Source organism: Lutra lutra, chromosome 15 (genome assembly GCF_902655055.1).
Source record: "Lutra lutra chromosome 15, mLutLut1.2, whole genome shotgun sequence".
NCBI classification, from domain to species: Eukaryota; Metazoa; Chordata; class Mammalia; order Carnivora; family Mustelidae; genus Lutra; species Lutra lutra.
This window is the reverse complement of record NC_062292.1, coordinates 43033736-43058170: the sequence shown is the minus strand read 5'-3', so window position 1 is coordinate 43058170 and position 24435 is coordinate 43033736. Positions and strand designations below refer to the sequence as shown.

The 24435-nt window shown below is 42.7% G+C and overlaps 2 protein-coding genes and 1 non-coding gene across 19 annotated transcripts in view; all 3 read right to left on the bottom strand.

Moving 5' to 3' along the window:
• Nucleotides 1-5442: 5442 nt before the first annotated feature.
• SNRPE (small nuclear ribonucleoprotein polypeptide E) lies at nt 5443-11368 on the bottom strand. Its single transcript, XM_047705449.1, has 5 exons — nt 11238-11368; nt 10711-10737; nt 9352-9414; nt 7800-7878; nt 5443-5665 (listed from the first exon to the last, which is right to left on the bottom strand). Exons 1-5 carry the CDS (start codon nt 11289-11291, stop codon nt 5610-5612), a joined length of 279 nt encoding a protein of 92 aa, XP_047561405.1. The 5' UTR covers nt 11292-11368; the 3' UTR covers nt 5443-5609.
• An 8880-nt stretch (nt 11369-20248) lies between these two features.
• The window catches only part of ZC3H11A (zinc finger CCCH-type containing 11A), a 42939-nt gene continuing 38752 nt past the window's right edge, over nt 20249-24435 (bottom strand). For all 17 annotated transcript variants that reach the window (XM_047703856.1, XM_047703863.1, XM_047703868.1 and 14 more), the window contains 3 exons: nt 23088-23254; nt 22648-22715; nt 20249-22240 (listed from right to left, as the gene is read on the bottom strand). In XM_047703856.1, the coding sequence (XP_047559812.1) occupies nt 21982-22240; nt 22648-22715; nt 23088-23254 (494 nt within the window). In that variant the 3' untranslated portion in view covers nt 20249-21981. The remainder of the gene's footprint in view (nt 22241-22647; nt 22716-23087; nt 23255-24435) is intronic.
• LOC125086519 (U6 spliceosomal RNA) lies at nt 23984-24088 on the bottom strand. Its single transcript, XR_007123242.1, has one exon. It is a non-coding gene; the product is annotated as a U6 spliceosomal RNA (small nuclear RNA).

The following is a 24435-nucleotide window of genomic DNA, read 5'->3' as shown; positions in this document are numbered from 1 at the left end:
ATCCCCTTCCAAAAACAGGTGGCCCTGTTCTGACATTCTTCTCATTTATAATGGTTTTTTTTTTGTTTGTTTTAATGAACAGAAAACCAACTAGGAAATTTATTCTCTCACATAACAAGTTTGGTACTAGGCAAGTTCCAGGTGATTAATTCAGTGGCTCAAAAATCATCAAAGACCAATTTTTTTCCATTTTCCTACTCTTGACATCCTTAGGATGCTGGCAGTTATGACTTCATAGTAGTCTCATAGTAAGCTGGTGAGTTTCATTCAGACTGCTGCTTGATGGTTGGCTGGCATGAGGAAAACAATTTTCTCATATGTTACTATGGAGGGCACTTTAGAAGTACGTATAGAATTACTTTTTTCCTATAGAATTATTATTATTATTTTTTAAAGATTTTATTTATTTATTTGACAGACAGAAATCACAAGTAGGCAGGGAGGCAGGCAGAGAGAGAGAGGAGGAAGCAGGCTCCCTGCTGAGCAGAGAGCCCCATTCGGGGCTCGATCCCAGGACTCTGGGATCACGACCCGAGCCGAAGGCAGAGGCTTTAACCCACTGAGCCACCCAGGTGCCCTCCTATAGAATTATTATTATTTTTTTTAAAGATTTTATTTATTTATTTGACAGAGAGAGATCACAAGTAGATGGAGAGGCAGGCAGAGAGAGAGAGAGAGGGAAGCAGGCTCCCTGCTGAGCAGAGAGCCCGATGCGGGACTCGATCCCAGGACCCTGAGATCATGACCTGAGCCGAAGGCAGCGGCTTAACCCACTGAGCCACCCAGGCACCCTAGAATTATTTTTAATGTGCGTTATCTTTTGATCCTGTACTTACACTTCTAAGAATTCAACTCATAGAAATATACGAGTGGACAAAACCAGGTAGGAAGATGTTCTTACAAAATTCTTATTAACAGCAAAAATCTGGGAACAGCCTAAAATATCCACTAATACAGGTGATTACTTAAATTGAGAGGCCCATCAATGGAATACATCACAGCTGTTTAACACAGAAATATGTCCAAGTTTTGTTGGTAAGAGTCAAGCTTCAGGGAGTATACATACAAAAATAAGTAAAACTTACCTATGACACCAAAAGCACAGGCAACAAAAGTAAAAACAGATAAGCTAGGTTACATCAAAATTAAAAACGGATGTCCATCAAAACAATCAACAGAGCAAAAAAAACAACCTACAGAATGGGAGAAGATATTTATGAATTGTTTATCTGATAAGGGGTTAATATCCAGTCTATGTAAAGAACTCCTTCAGCTCAACAACCAAAAAGTAACCTGTTTAAAAATGGGCAAAGGACTTACAAAAGACATTTCTTCAAAGAAGATAAATGACCAATAAACACCGAGAGGCTAGCACCACCAATCATTATGGAAATGCAAATTAAAACCACAATGAGGGATCACCTCACAACCACTGAGATAGCTGCTATCAAAAGTAGAAAGTAAGTTTTGCCAAAGACATAGAGAAACTGGAAGCCTTGCGCACTACTGATGAGAATGTAAAATGGTGTAGCTGCTGTGCAAACTCTATGATGGTTCTTCAAAAAGACTTCGGGTATAGGCTCTCAAAAAAAAAAAAAAGTCGGGTTAATAGTAATGCTAAGACCGTTCCTCAAGAAAAACCGTTTTGGGTCTGGTGCCTGTTGGCTCCAGTTAAGCGTCTGAGTTATTTCTGCTCAGGTCGTGGTCTCAGGGGTGTGAGACTAAGCACCATGTCTGGCTCCGCACTGGGCCTAGAACCTGCTTCAGATTCTCTCTCTTTCTCCCTCTACACGTTCCCGACCTCTTAAAAACAAAACAAAACAAAACAAAAACCATTTGGGGATATACTCAAAAGAACCGCCAACAGGCTCTTCAAGTGTAGCATTACTCATGACAGCCAAAAGGTGAAAGTAACCCAAATATTTACTAACAGTTCAATGCTAAAACAAAATGTGGGTATAAACATATAATAAAATATTATTCGGCCTTAAAAAGAGAGGAAGGAAATTATAACACAGTCTACTACATGGATGGACCACAAGAACATTATGCGAAGTGAAAACAGCCCATCACAAAGACAAATACTACCGACTCCATTTCTAGGAGCTATCTAGATCAGTCCAATTCACAGGAACAGAAAACAGAGTATGTTTGCAAAGGGTTGGGGAGGGGCAGGGATGGAAGTTGTTGAATGGGTAGTTTCAATTTTGCAAGATAAAAAAGTGCAAGAGACACTAGCACAATAACACGAATGTTTACACAACAATGTGAATGTACTTAACATTACTGAGCTGCACGATTTTACCAAAAAATGAAATTTTAAAAATTTTAAATAAAAATATCAAATTGATAAACAAACCAAATTATATGTACCTGTAAAGAGCTTAGAAATAACCACCTAACTCCTAATAGTAGTTATGTATGGAGAATACTAATGGGAAAGGGAAAGACTTTTTACTTCGTATCTTTCTGTACTACTAGCATTTTAATTATAGATATGCTCTAAGTGGGGGCGCCTGGGTGGCTCAGTCAGTTAAGGCGTCTGACTCAAGATTTTGGCTCAGGTCAGGATCTCACGGGTTGGTTCCACACTCAGTGGGGAGTCTGTTTGAGATTCTCTCTCCCTCCCCTCTCTTCCCATTTTTATTCTTTCTCTCAAATAAATCTTAAAAAAAAAAAAAAAAAAAGAAAAGGGAAAGAAAGCATACACCAAGCTAGGATTTTTTTAAGTCAATTTTTAAAAAATTTAGTGGATCAAATTTAAATTAAACTCTAGGTACAATAGACTTAAGTCCTATTGCCACTTTAAAGATTTTTTTTTTTCTTTTTTTGACAGAGAGAGATCACAAGTAGACGGAGAGGAAGGCAGAGAGAGAGAGAGAGAGAGAGGGAAGCAGGCTTCTTGCTGAGCAGAGAGCCCGATGTGGGACTCGATCCCAGGACCCTGAGATCATGACCTGAGCCGAAGGCAGCAGCTTAACCCACTGAGCCACCCAGGCGCCCCCTATTGCCACTTCAAAAAAAAGTTACCACCCATATCTCCTCACGAAAGCACACCAGGAGTAGGTTACGATTAGTTCCAAGAGTAATTAATTAAGGAGAAACTCCTGGTGTCATGCAGTTAACAGAAGATGCTGCCATTAGGCTTACCCCAGGAACTGCCCATGATACTTACTAGCCAATAATGCCTAAATCCAAATTAGACAAAGATCCACTCTCTAATCCTGGAACTGACAAACCTGATACAATGACAATAGCTAGTGCCTGCAAATACAAAAATCCCAGGGTTTTCAAACTATTTTTACCCTCTTCTCCCCTACCTACTACTAATAAAACACAAGGCCTGCAACAGTACTTAACTTTTTCAGAGCCTTATCCTCCTTCCACCCCCACTTCAAGAATGTTACAAGAGTTAGTGGGTGGTTAGCAAGACCCCCTCAGAAACCAACAGCCATTCCAGAAAAATAATTGCTCACATACCAAGGGCTGCCAACAAGAGCAGCTTCCCAGCAGCATGTTTTAATAACCTTAATGAAGCAGAGAGCAACGCCTCCTATAATACAAATTCTGGTTGGAAAAAAGATCTACAGATTGTGGAAAAGTACAACTTAAAAAGCAAACACCACAGGCTCCAGTAAGGCAGGAAAGCAAGCAGAGATTTCTAAATACAGAGCTCAATTGTAAGAGTTCAGTGGTACCTTATTTCTATCATCGTTTGCTCTGTCAAAAATAGAACCTTCCATGTCTTGATCCATTCAGAATAAGCCACAGCAGGCACAGCTTTGCTTACACAGGGCAACCAGGTCAGAAAGGCCACACAGGGAAATGGAAAAGCAGCCAGCAGGTTTTCTTAGGGATTATACTGCTCCGGCTTTTATCCTTCTTCCCAGCTATTTTGGTGCCAAGAAAACTGCAGGGAGGTCTGGGCTCTGAAAAATCTTTTACTAGAAAGACTAAAGCAGTCCCAGGGCTGCAACTCCCTCTGCTGCCCAAGGTTTTCTTTGCATGCTGTCGCAGGTTCAATGCATTTCAAACTCAACTATGTTAAAAGAGCTAAAGTAGCCCTTTATTTCAAAATGCGCCCAAAACGGCACAGGTTCAAATAGTAGAGGAACCGCTAGAATGCCAACTTCTGAGCTGCATGAATTTCTACACTTACCTACAAACCTGCTCTAGCTCTTGAAGGGTTTCTTTTACTTAGTTTAAATGGAAGTTCTCCATCTCCTTCACAGGCTCTTGGAAAAGCAGGAACAGACTTCTTGTTCCCTCTTCACCCACCCTTAAGAATGCCCATCACTGGGACGCCTGAGTGGCTCAGTTGGTTAAGCCGCTGCCTTCGGCTCAGGTCATGATCCCAGCGTCCTGGGATCGAGTCCCACATCAGGCTCCTTGCTCGGCAGGGAGCCTGCTTCTCCCTCTGCCTCTGCTGCCACTCTGCCTGCCTGTGCTCGCTCTCTGACAAATAAATAAATAAATAAAATCTTAAAAAAAAAAAAAAAATGCCCATCACCAAAATCTAAGGCAGGGCTTATTCACCTTCCAAGTTCTAATTTAAATAGCACTTAGCACACGGAACTGAAGCTATTTGTTCGGCAGTCTGTTTCACTGCATTAGATTTGGTACCTGTGTAACAGCAGAAGCTTCATAATCACTTATCAGAATTCAACTAGAAATCCCCTGAGATCTTTAAGTTTATTTAAGTAATCCCTACACCCAACATGGGGCTCAAACTCATGACCCCACGATCAAGAGCCACACGTTCTACTGACTGAGCCAGCCAGGCGCCCCAAACTTGAACCATCCTAAGATACTGGGGGAGTAAAAGATTTGTCCACATAATTCACTTTGGACATAAGCAATTACCAGGGGGAGGCACCAACATCTTTAGAGAGAAGAGTAAGAGGCAGGTGTTGCTCCAACTAACACACCATCATTCTGCCTCACAACTCAGCAGCACGGCTTGTGGTCTTTTTCAGGTTACTGATCTCGCCAAGTCTCTGTCCTGGTAACTGTTAACAGACTCATTTTACATGGACTTTTAGGGCACTTTATTCTTTTCTTATACCCAAACACTTCTCACATTGTGATCTTAGTGGTACAAGAAGACACAGAGACCTCACAGAGTGACCATGAGCGTGCTACGCAGATACGGAAGCTGTTCCAGCATGCCCAGCCTACTGTGGTCAGGAGCTCTTGTGTTCCAGCAGCCGGAATGAGGACTGTGATGTGATGAAGATAAACATTAGCGCAGTAACCTCCTCTTCCCCACCACCCAGTGACAGGAGCTTACCTGTCAGGTAGAACTCCCACTCTCTGCCTTAAGAATCTATACATCCAAGCTCTGGAAAAAAACAAATGCCCAGGGCAACGGCCACCCTCCAGAAAACTTAGCTCCCACTGAGTGAAAAGTCTCTATCACTGGACAGAAGAAAACAATGTAAATTTTTAAATAAAAACAATACCACAGCATTTATTGTCCTCTGGTAATAACATAAAAGATAATCAAAACAATACAAACAATGTTTTAGAAATACACCCCAACAAAGAACATCTCAAAAAACCCAAAACTACATGGCCTTCTCAAACATTTCTCACTTCATTGATCATTTCTAGTTGGAGACACTTTGGAGCAGGGTAATATTATCTCCTTTTAGCATGATCCGACCTGCAACACAAAATTTAAAAAAAAAAGCTATTACTAGTGACTCAGCAAGCATGTAACCACCATCATTTAGCCTCAGAATTTTGGATCGTATTTAAACAATTTTGAAAATGCTTTCTCTCTTGAGCAGGTATGTGAAAAATTTCAAATATCCATATATGGAAAGGCTGTGGATATTACAGCCTATGAACTTCTCTAGCAATAACCTAATGAAGGTAGAGAAATGTTATTTTATGAAAAGTAGCACCATTTTTAGAGTTCTTAGTATATTCCTGCAATTAATAAACCTGCTTGAGCTTTACTCACCATTTCTTAATCTTACTTGACCAAAGAATAGTTTTTTCCTAAGAATGTCTATAAAAATTTTCAGGGAACATTGGTGTTAAGTAAAATCAGTCTGAAAAATGCTCATCAATCCCCAAGATTAAATGGTTTCACTTTCCAAAACTTCTGTAACAGGTAATACTAATATATTCTGCAGGATAAATACTACCATGGGAATTCAACTCTCCAATTAATTTATAAAGAATAGGATGTCAATAAGGCTAGTTTGCCCTTCGTGGCAAGACAAATTTAATTGTGAAAATCCAGGCTTTCACAAAAATAGCCCAAGGAGAAAGAAGCATAGCAAAACACCATGCCACTTCTCAAGATTCTACTTTCCTCATATCTACTTTAGGATCAAGAGAACCCTCAGGGTTTGGGAAAAAGAGGCACCTGAAACCTACCACAGATATAAAGGACTAGTGAGCTGTGAACTGGGGCATTAAACAATTAAAAACAAAGTATCCAAATAAACTCCAAATGAATAGGATTTTTAAAAGAAAGGACTCAGTTTGTCTTTAAGTCATGAATCCTAAAGATCTTTTGTTAACTGGGTTAAGAAACTGCTTTCATTATTTAAATATTTCTGAGTTTCTACTACATGGCAGGCACTGAATCAGGCAGTAGTCTTATTAGGGATCAAAAAAGATAGGACTTATAGAACATCTGGCCCAGTGACAGAGACATTAATAAAATAACCCGACTAATGAGTGTTCTACTACAAATTCAGAGAGCACAACACACCTTGCCTCCCCCATCCCTACCCCAGTTAAACAAAACCAAACTCTTGGTATTTGACATTTAACATCTAAAGACAGAGGCAACAGCACAAAGATTTACAGTGGGGCAAATGTGCACATTCAGAGAACTGAAAGAACACAAGCTGGATGAAACTCAGAAAAATGAAGCGGAGTGATACAAAACGAGCAGGGGGCAAAAGGCCAGATCATGAAGAACCTTGCAGAACACATTAAAGATTTTCTTATCCTTCTAGCAACAGGAAGTCACTGAAGGATTTCAAGTAAAAGGACGACCAGGTCAGACTGGTGCTTTTAAAAGATAACTGCAGCTTGAAGAGCGAACTGGAGGGGGATGAGGTAGTTATAAAAAAATCAATCAGTGAAGTGAATGGCGGCTGGTACCATTCAGAAAGACAGGGAACACTAAAATAGCTCCAAGAGTGTGTTAAGGGGAGGGAAGTGAGTTTGAAATCTGACACGCTAACTTTGAGGAGTCTTTGAAACATTCAGGCAGAAATGTTGAATAGGCTCAGAAAGGTCTAGGGCTACAGAGGTAAATCTGAGGTCAATATATAGATGGTAATTGAAAATATAGTCTTGGGTAAGTAACACGGAATGACAAGAGGACCTACAACTAAGTCTTGAGCAACTCCAAACATTTAATGGCTGGGTCCCAGAGAACAAATATACAGAAGTCTGAAAAGGAATAAACAGAAATGAAAAGTGAAAATTTGAGTACAGTACCACAGAAGCAAAGGAACAAAGTGTTTTAAGGTAGGAGTGGCCAACAGTGCCAAATGCTGTTCAGAGTTTGAGGAAGACTAATATTGACCGTTAGTAGATTTAACATCATTTGTCTTCGGTGACCTTGGTGAGAGCTGAGTGCAAAAACAAAAGCAGAAATGGGAGTGGGGTTAGCAGTAAGTGGCAGAGAATTTCAAGAGTGAACTACTCTCCCACACAGTAAATTTCCAAATGCAAACTAAATTTAAACATGGTCTGAGTTGCAACTCATTCAATTCTGCAACTGAATAAAACTTTCCACAGTTCCCAAAGGCCATCTATACTCTTACCCAGTTGTTTTCTTGATTTTGTTTTAGAATGAATCTCTTCGGCATCATCTAATACGAGGTTCATGTACTCATCGAAACCCTAGAAAAATAAGCCAACTAAATGTCATTTTTCAAGTAAAATCCTACCCAAACCACTCCAGATGAATACACCAACCTAGATACAGAAATGCCAACTAACTTCAGAAACTCATCTTCCAGGGGCGCCTGGGTGGCTCAGTGGGTTAAAGCCTCTGCCTTCGGCTCAGGTCATGATCTTAGGGTCCTGGGATTGAGCCCTGCTTCGGGCTCTCTGCTCAGCGGGGAGCCTGACTCCCCCCCCCACCGCCTGCCTCTCTGCCTACTTGTGATTTCTGTCTGTCAAATAAATAAATAAAATCTTGGGGAAAAAAAAAAAGAAACTCATCTTCCACCAATCTTTTAGCTAAAATACCATCTCCCTCCTAAAGCCCTTTTAAATAACAAGAAAGCCAAATGTACTCCAAAATTACCTCTGGAGCCTTTTGGATTTAAGATCTGATTAGCTATGCCTAAGACCCACTGTCCCTATCTTTCATAACTTATCTAATACAGAGTATGTGTGTATACATGCGGATTAACTTCCACTGCCACCAGTCTTCCCATACTCCTTACAAAACACTCTTGCTATTACCCATGTTTTTTTCCCCATAAATGGGGAGATCACTGATAGAACCTACAATATCTAAAGGTATCAAAGTATCCTAAAACTTTTCAGACATATTTTATTTTTCTTTAAAACATTATTTAGGGGCACCCAGGTGGCTCAGTCAGCTAAGTGTCTGCCTTTGGCTCAGGTCATGATCTCGGTGTCCTGGGATCAAGTCCTATTTCAGGCTCCCTGCTCTGAGGAGAGTCTACCTCTTCCTCTCCCTCTGCGCCTCCTCCCACCTGCGCACTCGTGTTCTGTGGCTCTCTCAAAGTAGTATACAGAATCTTAAAAAACAAAAACAAAAAAACCCCCCAAAAACAAAAAACATTATTTAGGGATGGGATTGTGGGAGGTGCAGTTGGTTGGCAACTGATTCTTGGTTTCGGCTCTGGTCATGATCTCATGGTCTGGGGATCAGGCCCAGAGTCTGGCTCTGCACTCAGCAGGAAGACTGCTTGAGATTCTCTGTACCTCTCCCTCTGCCCCTCCCCACCTCTCTCTCTAAAATAAATCACCCCCCACATTATTTAGGATATTCTGTAATCCTGAAACTCTTATTTAACTAACCCCACCCAGCTCTATTCAGGTATCACCTAATATAGAACTAATATACCATTAGTTTTCACCCAACTCTAATTTTATTTCTTTTGTTCCCTCCTTCAAATACTAACATCGTTATTTAAATAATTTTAAAAAATTAATTTTCCCTCTTTTATGAATAACTCAACAGCAATCAAACAGAACAATGAGACAAGAATAGTGGCCCTGAAGAACTCTGCTTGGGTTGCATCTTTGACGTTTTGTACCCTGCTCTGGCTGGGCATTTTTTGTGAAATCATTTTCTGTGAACAAACTGCCCTGAGAGAAAACACCCTGGGTACTCACAATGATACAGCCCTCTATCCGCATGTTCACTTGCTCATAAAGCCACACCTGAATTCGAGATCTCTGAAAAAATAAAAATAGGTACGTTAAAAAAAACAAGTACATAAAACCCAATCACTCCAGTAGAACAACAGAGAAATACGCCTCCTAAAGAAAACCTTAAAAAGTAAAAGTCAAGAATTTTAACTACTTGATTCATATCCAAGAACTGATAACCAAGACTAATTACTTGCCAAAAAACATTCTCAATAAATGCTATAGTAGGACTAAGTTAATAATTTTCCTGTCATCTTGGGACTCAGTCATATTTCTTACTGCTTCTCATCTCAATGCATTTAGAGTGCAAATTGACAGTGTAGCACAACGCGGTAATTTCCAACGATCAAGGGCTTTCTTCTCTGCTTTAGCAAAATCCAGTTTCAAAACCGCTTTCTCTAGGTTCCTAGCTTCCCTCACATTTAACAACCTGGGGAAGGGCCCTCAGATCTGGTGTGATTAAACATAATGGCCTGGGGCAACTGGCTGGCTTGGTTGGTGAAGCCCGTGACTCCTGATCTTGGGGTTGTGGGTCGGAGCCCCATGTTGGGTGTAGAGATTACTTGAAAAATACAAGAGCTTGAAATTAATCTGTTTCCAACTATGTTATCACATACTAAAATTTATCAAGAGTAACAGAAATTACATCTTGTTTCCAAAATAATTTCAATACTTTGCCCTACCACCTCGCAGTTTGGGATGCTAGAATTTCGCCCCAAGGAAAGGAAGCTGTCACGATATCCTCCAAGCCTATCCCTCCTCTCTTCCTTTTTTGGCGTCTTTTCTATATTTAAGTATACTACACCACCCCCCAACCTTTCTATGTGGTTTAAAGTCCACAGGAATCTTCTTCCAATGTTCCATCCCAGGGGAAAGAAAGGGGAGAGGTTCCAGTGTTCTAGCCATAATGACTACCAACAACAGTACCCAAACACCAGTCATGTTTGCCAGTAACTACTTTTTGAAATTAGCGATTTTGGTCTTGCAAAGTAACCATGACACTATTCTTTCAACGCTTGGGCTGGCATTTCATCACATTTAGAGCTTTCCCTGAGCCCCTTCCCCTCAAGCACCCCTCCAATCTCAAGTTTCACTTGATACTGATTTTTTAGAGTAATCTCTACACTCAACGTGGGGCTTGAACTCACGACTCCCAAGATCACGCGTCGCGCGTGCTCTACCGACTGAGCCAGCCACGCTCCCCAGTTTCACCGATTTTTAACTCGAGAACACACTGAGCAGACAGGATGACACACACAGCCAAATAAATGCACCTTTTAAAGAGGTAATTACAAAACAACAAAGAACATATAACTTACGTACATTCTGCAAGTATCTGAAGATGAGGTTCTGCACCAGTGGTTAAGGAAAAAACACACGCACAGAGCAGATGGTGCTCCCCGATACTGGTCGAGCCTACCCTCATCTCGCCTGTTTTCTGAACACGAGATCTGGTGCGCATGAAATGAACAGCGTCCAGCCGGGCACTGGTCACGGGTTCCCGAAAGGCTCTGAAGGAATTCCCGCCCACTCTCTTACTCCCCAGCCATTTCTTGGCGCCCGCATCTTCCTCGTTTCCGAGACCGCTGACTCCCACTTCACTCAGTTCCTAATTAAAGCTGCCTTCCTTTAGCTCGTCCGCGCCACTCCTGCACTTCCCACCAGAGGGGTCGGCCCAAGCCCACCTCCCACCCGGTCTTCAACTACCCGCGCTTTCTCCCGGTCACGGTCGCCCCGGGGGCTCATGGGATGTGGGCCGCACTCCGCTCCCCCAGGCCCGCTCTCGGGCTGCTCCTTCGCCCCCGCTTTCTGGCCCGAACCTGCTAGTCCTGATATGCTGCGTAGGATACGATGGGCTGAACCATCACCTTCTGTACTTTTTGGCCCTGGCCACGGTACGCCATGGTGGAAGCAGACAAAGACCGCACGCTACCTCAGAAAGCAACTTCCGGAATAAAGAAACGGAAGCGGAAGTGCATGGCGCCAGCGAGGCGACCTTGGGCGGTTCCTGGGAAATGCCTCTCTAGGCTTGGGTGTTGCTTTTCTCGGTGCTCTATATCCCCTGGGGCAAGCCAGAAGGGGGCTGTGCACTTTGGAACGTGAGTCAGTCCTACAGCGCCACCTGGAGGGAGCCGGGAGGAGGCTCCCGCGGCTCCGTTTCCCGTGTTGGCCTTAATTAAGAGTTGTACTTCCTTGTGTGAGATGAGATGGGTTGGTCCAGTGCTTTTCCCAAGGCCTGTTTCCCTGGAATTTAGGCACAACGGGCCGCATTGCGGTCTAGAGGGTATGGCGGCGAGAAGCCCCAGCTCCGGGGGCCTCCACATCTGGTCCTCGCAGCCACAAACAATCCTAATTCAAAAGCCAGGCGCTGTGGTTCGCAGTGTAATCAATTCCCCTCTCGTCTCCTTTGTGGGGCGTTACTGTAAGGTGGCGACAGGGCAAGGCTAGCGGGGAAGCCCTGAAGTCTGATGGCTGGGCCCGATCAAGATCAAGATCAAGATCGCTGACAGTGTGTGACCAAAGGGTAAGTTCCTCATCCTTGCTGTGTGTCGGCTTCGTTGTCACCAAGATGGAGAGGACCCTGTCTTTCGTCGCGGAGCTGGAGAGTCGGTGGAGTAGCATGTGTGTGGACTCAGCAGGGCCTCCGTGTGGGAGCACATCGTTTCCAGGGTAACACAGCTGGAAGGGGAGGACCCGAAATCTGTTAGGTTTTGTCAGTGACTTGTGGCCTGGCAGAAATGGTATTTGACCGGAAAACCCATTTTACAGATGGAGAAAGTGACAATCAGAGTTGAAGGGATTTCTCCAAGGGGACCCCACTTAGGCAAGTGGCAGAATCCTAAGTTGCTTAACTGAGGTCTTCTGTTGAGGATGATACTAAGGCTGAGCTAGAAAACGCATGGGATAATTATTGGTTTAAAAAAAAAAAAAGCCCTCCCCCCGCTCCCCCAATCCCAATAGAGGTTTGTGTTGTCCAGAGAGTAAACAGGGCATTGGTTGAATTCAAAGGTGGTATGGCTGGAAGAAACTCTCAGACTTTTCTCATCTCAGATGCAGAGATGCTTAGCTACTCTTGCACTTTCCTGTCTCTGAAGTCACGATTCCTAAACTTTTGGGGATTGATCCCTATAAACCAGTCATCTGATTATACAACTCATGAGATTTGTTTTATCCTTTATTTTTTAAAGATTTATTTATTTTAGAAAGAGAGAGGAGGAGGAGGAGGGAGAGAGAGAATCTCAAGCAGACTCCCGGCTGAGCGCAGAGCCTGATGCAGGGGTCTGTCTCATGACCCTGAGATCATGACCTGGGCTGAGAACATGACCTGAGCAGAAATCAAGAGTGGGATGCTTAACTGGCTGAGCCACAGAGGCGCCCCTATTTTTTCGAAGTGATTTTGCTTTCTTACATTTAAATCTTTGATCCATCTAAAATGTTATCCCAGTATATCCAAGAACTGATACAACTTTATAATATCTAGATGGCTACCCAGTTTTTCTTTTACCATTACAAAAAATCTGTTGTTCCCCTATTTAATTTAAAATGCCACATTTATAATATACCAAGTGTATGTAAATATGTATAGTTTCTATTTTGCTCAATTGATCTTTGTGTGTATGGACCAGTGTCACTGTTACAAGTACTGTATAATATTTCCTTATTTGGCAGGACTAGAAGTCGATAGAACTTTCTTAGCTGTTCTTATTTATTTTTCTTACAAACTTTAAAATTATCTTATCTAATTAAAAGACTCCTTTTGGTATTTTTACCGTGATTACATTAAACTTGAGAACGACTTAGAATCAGTTTTTTTTTTTTTTAAAGATTTATTTATTTATTTATTTGACAGACAGAGATCACAAGTAGGCAGAGAGGCAGGCAGAGAGAGAGAGAGAGGAGGAAGCAGGCTCCCTGCAGAGCAGAGAGCCCGACGTGGGGCTCGATCCCAGGACCCTGGGATCATGACCTGAGCCGAAGGCAGAGGCTTTAACCCACTGAGCCACCCAGGCGCCCCTAGAATCAGTTTTTTTAAACTAACTACCTGATGTCTATTTGTTCAAATTTTCCTTTGAATCTTTGGGAATTTTTCAGTTTTCTTTAGTTTTCAGCTTCCTCTTGCAAGCTTATCTAGTTTAATCATAGATATTGCCTCTTTCTTCTTCTTAGTTATCTTTTTCTCAGTTGCATGCTCTCGCTGGTTTTTAGAAGAAAAGGTGACAAATTCAATTACGTAAAAATCACATAAAGTTTTGGGTGACTAAAACACCACCACAGTAAGCAAAGTCAGAAGATCAGGGAGAAGTATGTTTGTACCACATCAAAGACAAATGGGTAATTTTACTAGTATATAAAGAGCTTTTTTAAAAACGCTTTTCTGGTTCTCTATTGCTGTGAAAGAAATAATTCAAAACTTGGTAGCTTAAAACAATAACTTTGTTATAATTTATGATTTTGTGAATCAAGAATTTGGGCAGCGCTTAGATGGGCATTTTTTTTTTTTTTTCTCCAGAAGGCCTATTTAAGGGTTTGGGGCGTGTGTATGGAAAGCTGGCCTCACTGGGGTCCATCTCCATGTCTGTGCAGCCCTAGGGCCTCACACCTCCTCTCTCTTGCAGAGTGGGATGGTTTCTTTTTTTGTTTTTGTTTTTAAAGATTTTATTTATTTATTTGACAGACATCACAAGCAGGCAGAGAGGCAGGCAGAGAGAGAGGAGGAAGCAGGCTCCCCGATGAGCAGAGAGCCCGATGTAGGGCTCGATCCCAGGACCCCAGGATCATGACCTGAGCTGAAGGCAGAGGCTTCAACCCACTGAGCCAGCCAGGCACCCTGGTTTCTTTTTTCGTTTTAAGAGAGAGCATGAGCACATGCCTGTTGTGGGAGGGCCAGAGGGAAAGGGAGAGAGAATCTTAAGCAGGCTTCACACCCAGCATGGAGCCTCAATCTCATGACCTTGAGATCATGACCTGAGTAGAGATCAAGAGTTGAATGATTAACCAACTGAGCCACCCAGGTGCCCCTAGAATGCTTTCTTTTTTTTTTTTTTTTTAAGATTCTATTTATTTATTTCACAGAGATAGGCAGAGAGGCAGGCAGAGAGAGAGGGAAGCAGGCTCCCTGCTGAGCAGAGAGCCTGATGCGGGGCTCGATCCCAGGACCTGGGATCATGACCTGAGCCGAAGGCAGAGGCTTTAACCCACTGAGCCACCCAGGCGCCCCCCTAGAATACTTTCTTAAATGGTGGCCCAGGCCTCCAAAACCCAATGCTGAAGCCAACAGTACCTTTTAAAGGCCAGGCTTGGAACTATTAAACAGTTCATACCTCAAGCCAGATTCAAGGGCTGGAAAAATAGAGCCCATCCCTGTTAAATATGAAAGCATTTGCAGCAACAAACTGACACAAAGATCCAAAACAAAAATTGGCAATAGAGGTGAACATTCAGTTTATAGAAAAGGAAATACAGGGGCACCTGGGTGGCTCAGTCGTTAAGCCTCTGCCTTTGGCTCAGGTCATGATCCCAAAGTCCTGTGCTCCCTGCTCAGCGGGGAGTCTGCTTCTCCCTCTGTCCCGCCCCCCTGCTCATGTTCTCTCTCTCTCTTAAATAAATAAAATCTTAGAAAATCATAAGAGAAAATAAAATTTACAGTGTATTGTACATATATTCATTGAAAAAAACTTGAGTATAGGCTGGCCAGGCCAGGAGTGGACAGGGTTGTGGCAGGCCTGGCCCGGGTATAGTGGTGGAGGCCTTGTTTTAGCAGGGCAGCCCCCAGGTTGGCCTGTGGGTTGTGACAAGGGCCAGGATGCCCAGTACATCCGCGCCAGTGGCCTGGAGGGGTACCACAGGCCCGTGGCTATCGGCAGCTTCAGCCACATATGAGTTCACTGACCTCTGGGAACTTTTGGGGAGAAAAGGCACAGAGGACTCAGGGATCAAGGCTCCCTAGGCAGTGCCATCTCTGCCCTTTGCGCTTTTGCCTCAGCCCACCCTCTTGCTTGCCAGCCCTCTGCACTCAACTTGACCACCCCATAGGCACACGGGGCAACCTACTGCTCTGCCCGGTCCTGGGGCTTCCAGGGGCTGCTGATGGCCTAAGAGGCCTCCCGAGGAAACTCAGAGGGCGGCAGCCTTGACGCCTCCATCAGTTGCCTTCTGTTGGGTCCCATGAAGACTGGGGCGGGGATTGGTAAATAAATGCCTTGTGGATTTTGCTGTCAATTCTTAAAAAAAAAAAAAAGTCCATATATGAGTGGATCTGTGTAGTTCAAACCAGTGTTATTCAAGGTTCAAATGTACCATCATTTCCATAAATTCATTAGGTAGTGGAAGGTACTACAAAACCAGTTTCCCTTTTAAATTACAACTAATCAGGGGCGGCTGGGTGGCTCAGTGGGTTAAAGCCTCTGCTTTCTGCTCAGGTCATGGTCTCAGTGTCCTGGGATTGACCCCCGCATTGGGCTCTCTGCTCAGCGTGGAGCCGCTTCCTCCTCTCTCCCTGCTTGCCTCTCTACTTGTAATCTCTAGCAAATAAATAAATAAAATCTTTTAAAAATATTACAACTGATCATAAAGTTCTTGCAAAATTTGAGATTTTCATGATATTCACTAGGTGTCTGCAAAATAGGCTAAGAATCACTGGTCCATCTCACAGCTTGCTGAATGGCTGTGATGGATGCAACCCCAAAGAATGGGGTTGCAAAGACAGGGGCAGTCGAGCAAAGATCAGCAGCCCCTGACATGGGTACGTGGGTCAAGAGCTTTTTCATTTCATTCAGCAAAAGTTTATTGAATGCCTTTTGTTATGGGCTGAAGCTTGCTCCCTGAAACGTGTATGTTGAAGCTCTAACCCCCTAGCACGTCAGAATGTGACTGTAGTTGGAGACTGGCCCTTAAAGAGGTAATTAAGGTTAAATGAAGTCATATGGGTGGGCCCTAATCCAAGATGACTGGTGTCCTTATAGACTCATTAAAACATAGACAAGTGCATGTAGAGGAAAGACTATGTGGAGACCTAGTGAGAAGGTGGCACCTGCAAACCAGAGAGAGAAGCCTCAGAAAAAAAAAATTTCAAACACCTTGATCTTGGACTTCTAGTCTCCAGAACTGTGAGGAAATAAATTTCTGTTGTTGAAACCATCCAGTCTGTGGTATTTTGTTATGATACTAGGTACTGAGAATATAAAGGTTAGTAAGAATCTGTCCCAAGTCTGCTGAGGAGGATGGACAGGTAAACAATTTTAAAACAGTGGAGGTAAACAGTGTATGCCTGGTGGATGGCACCAAACCCCAGTTTGGGGAGAGGGAGAACAAGGTGTTGGGACAGTAGCCTAGAGGCTGTAGGATGTGTAGAGTTAGCCAAAAGAAGAGACTTTTAGGGAGAAAGACAGCACTAACAAAGGCAAAAGGCTGGAGAAAGATCAGGGTTCCAGGGAAATGGAAAGCTTGTAGTTTTGCTGGAGTGGAGAGCATCATGGGTGAGGCAGGAGGTACCAGCCATGCTGAGGGACTGTAATTGTGGAGGGAGAGGGAAGGATTGGAAGACTTTTCAAAGCAGTGACTCAGATTTTCAGTTAAAATAATCTTTGTTAAGTTTACACTAAAGCCAGGAATGGTTGACAGCAAACAGCCAGAATAAGACAGAGTCTGAGAAAGTACCAATGGGATAGTCAGAGGTCCGTGAAAACAAACCTTGCCTGCTGTGTTGGCCTTCTTAGCAGCTCACACCATCTCCTTTGCTGAGCAAGCCACGCAGAACTCCGGCTCTAACACCTCAAGGAAGCCTTCCCTTACCAGTTTCAGACTGACTTGTCATTCCCTCTGTAGCATCGTCTACTTACACTTGCACCTGCTTCATTCCTGATGCCTTTTGACATACTTTTGCACTTCCTTGGCCAGTATTTCTTGGGCAGGGGTTCGCATTCTCCTGCTCTCCCTGGCGGCAGTAGTGCTAAGTGATGGTTAGAAGTTAGCTTCTATTTTGAGCCTCTTCAAGGGATGGGAGTCCAAAATACTCTGCGGGAGTTCTGCTGATGTATTAAATTCAAATTTCCTCAGTTTTCCTAAGCGCGGCCACCCTCCTTGAGATCCTGTCCCAAAGAAGGGACCTCCTTCACCATATGCACCTGTCAGGTAGAGGAATTCCTTCCATTCTGCTTCACCCTTCCCTTGAAATTTGTTTCGAGTGTTGTTGATCCAGCCAATTGCCTATTTCACTTATTTATTCAACAGACAAGAGGCTGTTTGAATATCTTTTCTTCTCTTTTTTCAGAGTCTGACTGGCTCTGCTTACCCTTACTCTTAACTCTACAGACTGGTGTCTTACTCCTGAAGACAAACCAGTCACGGAGTCAAGGACCGGAAAACCCAGGAAGAGACAATGCCAAGTTTGACTCCATGACTTCTTACTCATCACCATAGATTCAGCCTCTGTAACACCTAAATACAACCTAAGTACTTTCTCCTTAGGCTCCCAGGAAATCTTGTGACTCCTTAATTAACTTTTGCTGATTCTTTGCTCATTTTATTGTACAATGTTAAGAAAATGGTCAGGATCAAGTGTTTTCTTTATGCTCACGCCCTTAACGTCATTTTGCAAATTCAAATAAGTTGATGCACAGTTTGGAGAATAAAGATATTAATGGGTTGTGGGAACTTGCAAAGATTTATCAAGCAGCTTCCTAAAATCAGATCTAAGAGATAAAGAGCTCTTGAAAGTCAGTGAATCAAACCCAATTGCACATAGGAATATACCTTCCTATCGTGAAACCTGACCACACGGACACTATGGTGGGAAACAAAGCAGCGGTCTTCCAGGGCCGCAGAGCATGTTGTATCACAATGGCATGTGAATTAAGAGGTGCGTGAGAAATACTCAATAAATGTTAAGTTTTAAATAGTAGCAACTGGAGACCCCCCATTTCCTATTGCTAAACTAACAGATCAAAAGCAATCCGTTTTAAAGAATTGCAGAAATATCCCGGCAAAACGAGGCCACAGTTCTAAAAAAGTAACACTGTACTTTGATAAACATAGATCAAAGTTTTTTTTTTTTGTTTTTAAAGATTTCATTTGACAGAGAGAGCGAGCACAAGCAAGGGCAGCAACTGAGGGAGAGGGAGAAGTAGACTCCCCATTGAGCAGGGAGCCCCATGTGGGGCTCCATCCCAGGACCCTGGGATCATGACCTGAGCCAAAGGCAGACGCTTAGTGACTGAGCCACCCATGTGCCCCTCAAACTTTATCTCTGAAATTGTATTATTAGCTCTGTGGTGGTTTCAAAGATTGGAAAGGTGAAAATAAACTCTGTTCTGAGAGGACCTGTCAGAATTTGAAGTTAAGGTCAGAACTTCAGGGATCATTTTATCTTAAGACAAATATATGCGTCACAAACTATCTTGAGGCTTTTGGCTGGGGCCAGACTGCAACATTTGGCCTTTTCTCTCTTTTTTTTTTTTTTTTTTAAAGATTATTTATTTTTCAGAGAGCAAGAGAGAAACCGGAGAGGGAGAAGCAGGCTTCCTGTTGAACAAGGAGCCGGATGTAGGACTTGATCCCAGGAATCTGGGATCATGACCTGAGCTGAAGGCAGATGCTTAACCAACTGAGCCACCCAGGCATCCCCCCATTTGGGCCCTCTTCTGTTAAAACTGAAAACCATCATTTAATACCCAATATACTGGGGCACCTGGGTGGCTCAGTTGGTTAAACATCTGCCTTCAGCTCAGGTCATGATCCCAGGGTTCTGGGATCCCAGGGTTCAGTCTCCCTGCTCAGTGGCGAGCCTGCTTCTCCCTCTTCCTCTGCCTGCTGCTCTGCCTACTTGTACTCTGTGTCATGTAAATTAAAAAAAAAAAAACCTTAAAAAAATACATTTTTTCAAAAAGATTATTTTAGAGAGGCTGTGCATGAAGCTAGGGCTTAGGGTCAGAGGGAAAGAATCTCAAAGATTCCCTGCTAATGGGGGAGCCGGCCGCCCAGGAACCACAGTCTGTTTGCTTTTGTTAAAAGTTGTACTTGTTCAGACTATTAAAAAAAAATCTGTGTTCCTTGGTAGTTAAAAAAATTGTATTTCCTTAAAAAATTGGCACACTATTTAACACTTGGGACTTTTCTGAAATATTTTAAAATATAACTTCATGCTTCAAAGCTCTTAATTGAATCCATCTTAGATCACTTCTAAATCCTCTCTCCTTTAAAAAAAAAAATTAATGGCATTGGGGTCCTCGGGTGGCTCAATCATTAAATGTCCAATTCTTGATTTTGGCACAGGTCTTCATCTCAGGGTTGTGAGATGAAACCCTGCATCAGGGTCTGCTTGGGATTCTCTCTCTCCCTCTGCCTAACTCCCTGCTGGCGTGCACACACCCTTGTTCTAAAATCTTTTTTTTTTTTTAAGATTTTATTTATTTGACAGAGAGATACAGCAAGAGAGGGAACACAAGCAGGGGCGTGGCAGAGGGAGAACAGGCTTCCTGGGGAGCAGCCCAACTCAGGGCTCGATCCACCAGGACCCTGGGATCATGACCTGACCCGAAGGCAGACGCTTAACGACTGAGCCACCCAGGTGTCCCATAAATCTTTTAAAAAAATCAATGGCATTACCTGAGCTACAAGGATACTGATTCTGTATTAGTGCTGGGTAAAAAAAATCATCCCATGTAATAATATTCTTTCCTGAAGTATATGCAGCTAAAATAGCACATTCGTAAGTTTGGCAATACGTCCTTGTGAGATGTTTCTAAAGCCACACAGTTATCTGTGAAATTTGAGCATTTATGCAAGAGACCAACAACATTCTGACTGGACCCCCATCGGGGCAGATCCTAGGCTGAAGGGATGTATGACCATTTAACTCACAACGTCCAGACTTTCCTACACCAGTTTTATTTAAAACACAAATAAGTATTTCTCTTTCTTGTAATGGCAAATGGTTCAAATAATGCTGAACATGAATCATTGACTAATACAAGGACTTTAAATATGAAACAAAATTATTTTTAAAAAAGCAAAAGGATAAAGGTTATATACAAAAGGGACCTGGAATCTTTAAGTGGATTCCAAAAATGAAATGAGTAGAAAATCTGTGGTGAAACCAGAACATTCCACCCCTGCTTTGGAGAAGGGCTATTATACAACATTCAGTCAGCTGAAGATGGATTGGTGGAGAGGTGTCTATACATAAATTTCAAGTCATTTTTGCTTGTGCAGAATCATCCAGATCTTCCCAAGACTGAACGGGCAGTCCTGTGGCTTTCTTCCGTTTCCATGTTCCCAACAAGGCTACGTGAGGTGCAACTCTTGATGAGCTGCTTACAACAGCAGTTCCTTAGGAGCCAACGCGACAGGTGGACCAGATTTCCCTATGAGAAACAGAACTGGCCACCTACAGCAAAATTGCAAATCGGACAAGTCCTTCTTTCCTCTTCCTTCTGATTATGTACAATATGTCTCCTTTCAAGACTCTTATCCCCATCATACTTGTTCCTTCACAAGTCTAAACCTTGAGGTGGTATGAAGGAGACTGACATCAAGAAAAGAAAATTCAATTCAGAAATGAAGAAAACTGGAAGGTATACAATACACCCCCAGAGCATCTCAATCAGCCCTGCGACAGTACAATTCAGTGCACTGCTACAGTCCAGAGACAAATACTGGCGGCTTGGAGGAGTTCATGTTTTTTTCCCTCTGGTGGTTAACGGGCACCAAATAAATACTGGGCAAGAGGAGTTTGCTGGGAGAGTTAGAATAAAAAATTAACCGATTTTAATCCCTGTGATAATTCAATACCAGTAGGAGGCAAGTATTGAAGAAGAGAAGGGACAACTTTCATGCTAAAAAAAAAAGAATTCCTCTAATCATTATGTCACCATCTCTTATTAAGGATCCAGGGAATCCCAGAAATAGAAAATTAGTTTCAGAGGACCCCTGAGGCACTTTAAAGCCTTAAAAAAATTACAGTAATAATAAATTAGCTATTGCTCTTCAGAGGCTTACAGAGCAGCAGAAGCATGGAAATCGGGTCGAAAAAGTTATGTCCAGATTATAAGCTTCCAGAGTTGCTCAGCCTTCTCTAAAGCTTAGTTGAATCTCCAAATACTTTTAAAATGACACACAATTTAACGCAGACGGAGTGGATCTTTTGTTTAGTGACTGAGTGAAATTTGGTCCTTACTGGCAGCAGCTGGTCTTCATCCTTTTCGAGCTCAGGTTACATTAATAAGTACATTAAGACAAGACATAAAAGAAATACTACAGCAAAAGGTGGGGGGGGGAGCCCAAACTGACAGACACCTCAAGGAGTCACTAAGTTCTCTTGCACCCTGCGACTTGGATCTCCCTCTCAGTTTTTTGTGGAGAGGTGTAAGACAGAACATTTTTCTCACAGATGCTAAACCATGGCATCGAATGGACAAAATGGTTATCGAGGGACTTTAAAAATCCGACCCCAAGGAATCCAGGACACATACAGGTAATTCAGAGGTATACTTCTGATTTGGGGCAAATGCTAGACTAAAGAAATGATCATCTTGGGTAAATGTTGTAATAGATGAAACTAAGTCCAGTTTTTTTTTTTTTTTAAATGTTCTACCGCCTTCAGCTATCAATCATCTCTGACAGCTCAAGCAGAAGGTCGTCTTCATCTTTCCCAGGATCCAAGTCGATCTCAGCTTCTAATTTCCCTCCTGAAATCTCCCATATTAGTTTCTCAAAATCATCCTCCACAGAAAGCGGGGGCTTTCCTGTCGAGGTGGAACTGAGTCGGCGAGTTTTCGTAGCCATCTGAGAAGAAGAAGGGCCAGATACTTCTGGTGGGGAGGAATCTGAAGAGGACTGGGTTGGAGGCAACACAAGACTGCAAGGGAAAAAACCCAAAAGATTATTAGAAACCTGCCCTTTGTTGATGGTTTGACTGAATGGTCCTGCACAGTTAGCAAAGAGTCATCTCTGATAATAAAATACAGATACTGATGTGAGATAAGGCATTTTCAACCTTTTAAAGAACGATTCAAACAGATATTTAAAACATTGTAAAAATAATGCAGTCAATATATAAACAGCGGCACCGAGGGAGAACAGCAACCCTGCGTGCATGTTTTCTTGTAATTAATTGGAAGTTTAGCAGATTTATTTAAGTTGGCTATTAAGCTGGTGTGAGTGGCTAAACTGGACATGTTTGAAGATTTTATTTAAGCACTGTCATTCTCTAGAGCGCATCAATAGTGGCCTAAAGTTTGGTTAAGAAGAACTGCAAGGTATTACCTGTCTCTAGGTTTTTCCATTTCAGGCACAGTGACTGATTTGTCCTCCGAAAGGAGTGGGACAACTGCCTAAAAAGTAAAAGGAAGGTAATTCAGTGGCAGTCAGGCTTTTTTTATTTGAGCATACCCATTTACTTTGCCACTTTCTTAGAATCACGGTTGTCATTCCGTAAGCTCGGAAATCCAAGAATAAGTCATCTAAAGGTTGAGTATAGAAATAAGCCAAGTATCTTGCCCCCCCCATAAGAATTAGTTAAAAAAAAAAATTCCCTTCTGCCACTCCACAAATGTCTGTGAATGTAAAATACAGTAGCAACCTAAATAACTAAGATGCTTTGGAAATGGCAGAAGTAGCACACGGGCAGAGCACTAGCAGAGCGACTGCTCCCTGCTTTCCTACCACACTGTGTGAAACGCCACCCAGCCAGAGCTACTACTTACCACAGCTGCTTTTTTGGTGGGGCTTTCCTGCAGGGCGCTGCCGGAGCTGAGCGGCTTCACAGCTGCAATGACAGCAGGGTGCACCTCCACTGCCTTGCGTTTGGGGGCCAATTTGGGGGATGAGACAACTTTAACCACAGATGGCTTCACATTGACTTTGGGTTTAGCTGCAAGGGAGAGAAAATATCTGATTAATAGCTAGAATAAGTTCTCTTTTACACGGAGAATAACTTCAGAATATCTAAATTCCTTCGCAATACTAGAAATACCATACACACCCCTAAACTGAAAATAACTTATAAACAACGTGCACTACAATGTGGCCATAAAGTGTATACTCAAATAATTCTTTTCACTGGCTCTTGACTTCGCTACTGTTCTTCCGTTCCCTGGTGTTTTTCTTCTTCAAAACCAGAGGAAAGATGCATCTCAGAGAGTTTTTATCCCCCCACTGAGGTATAATTGACATATAACATGGTATTAGTTTTGGGTATACAACATAATGATTTCATATTTGTATATATCCTGACTACATGATTGCCACAGTGTCTAGTTAATCCATTACCATACAGTTACAATTTTTTTGTGTGAGCACTTTTAAGATCTACTCTCCTAGCAACTTTTGAATATGCAATACAGTATTGTTAACTATAGTCACCATGCTATGTTACGTCCCCATGATTTACTTAAAAATATGGAATGCTGGGGCGCCTGGGTGGCTCAGTGGGTTAAGCCGCTGCCTTCGGCTCAGGTCATGATCTCAGGGTCCTGGGATCGAGCCCCGCATCGGGCTCTCTGCTCAGCAGGGAGCCTGCTTCCTCCTCTCTCTCTGCCTGCCTCTCTGCCTGCTTGTGATCTCTGTCAAATAAATAAATAAAATCTTTAAAAAAATATATATATATATGGAATGCTTCATGAATTTGTGTATCATTCTTGCAGAGGGGCCGTCCTAACCTTCTCTGGGACATTCCAATTTTAGTATATGTGCTGCCAAAGTGAGCTTTAAACAAAGCTTTTATTTATGTTTTTAAAGATTTTATTTTTAGAGAGTGGGCGAGCAGGGGAAGAGGGGGGAGGGGGAAGGCACAGACTCCCCACTAAGCACAGAGCCCGATGCGGGACTCAATCCCCGGACCTTGGGATCATGACATGAGCCCAAGGCTTAACTGACTAAGCCACCCAGGTGCCCTTAGACAAAGCTTTTTAAACAGCAATTTTAAATTCTGAGAAAGAAGATTTGTCCTTTTAAGTACAATTATCAGAAATACTACTTTTCACCTATGTGACAAGTATACAACACAAATGGAATTTAACTTGTTGCTAGCGAGTTACTAGAAACTTGGTAATT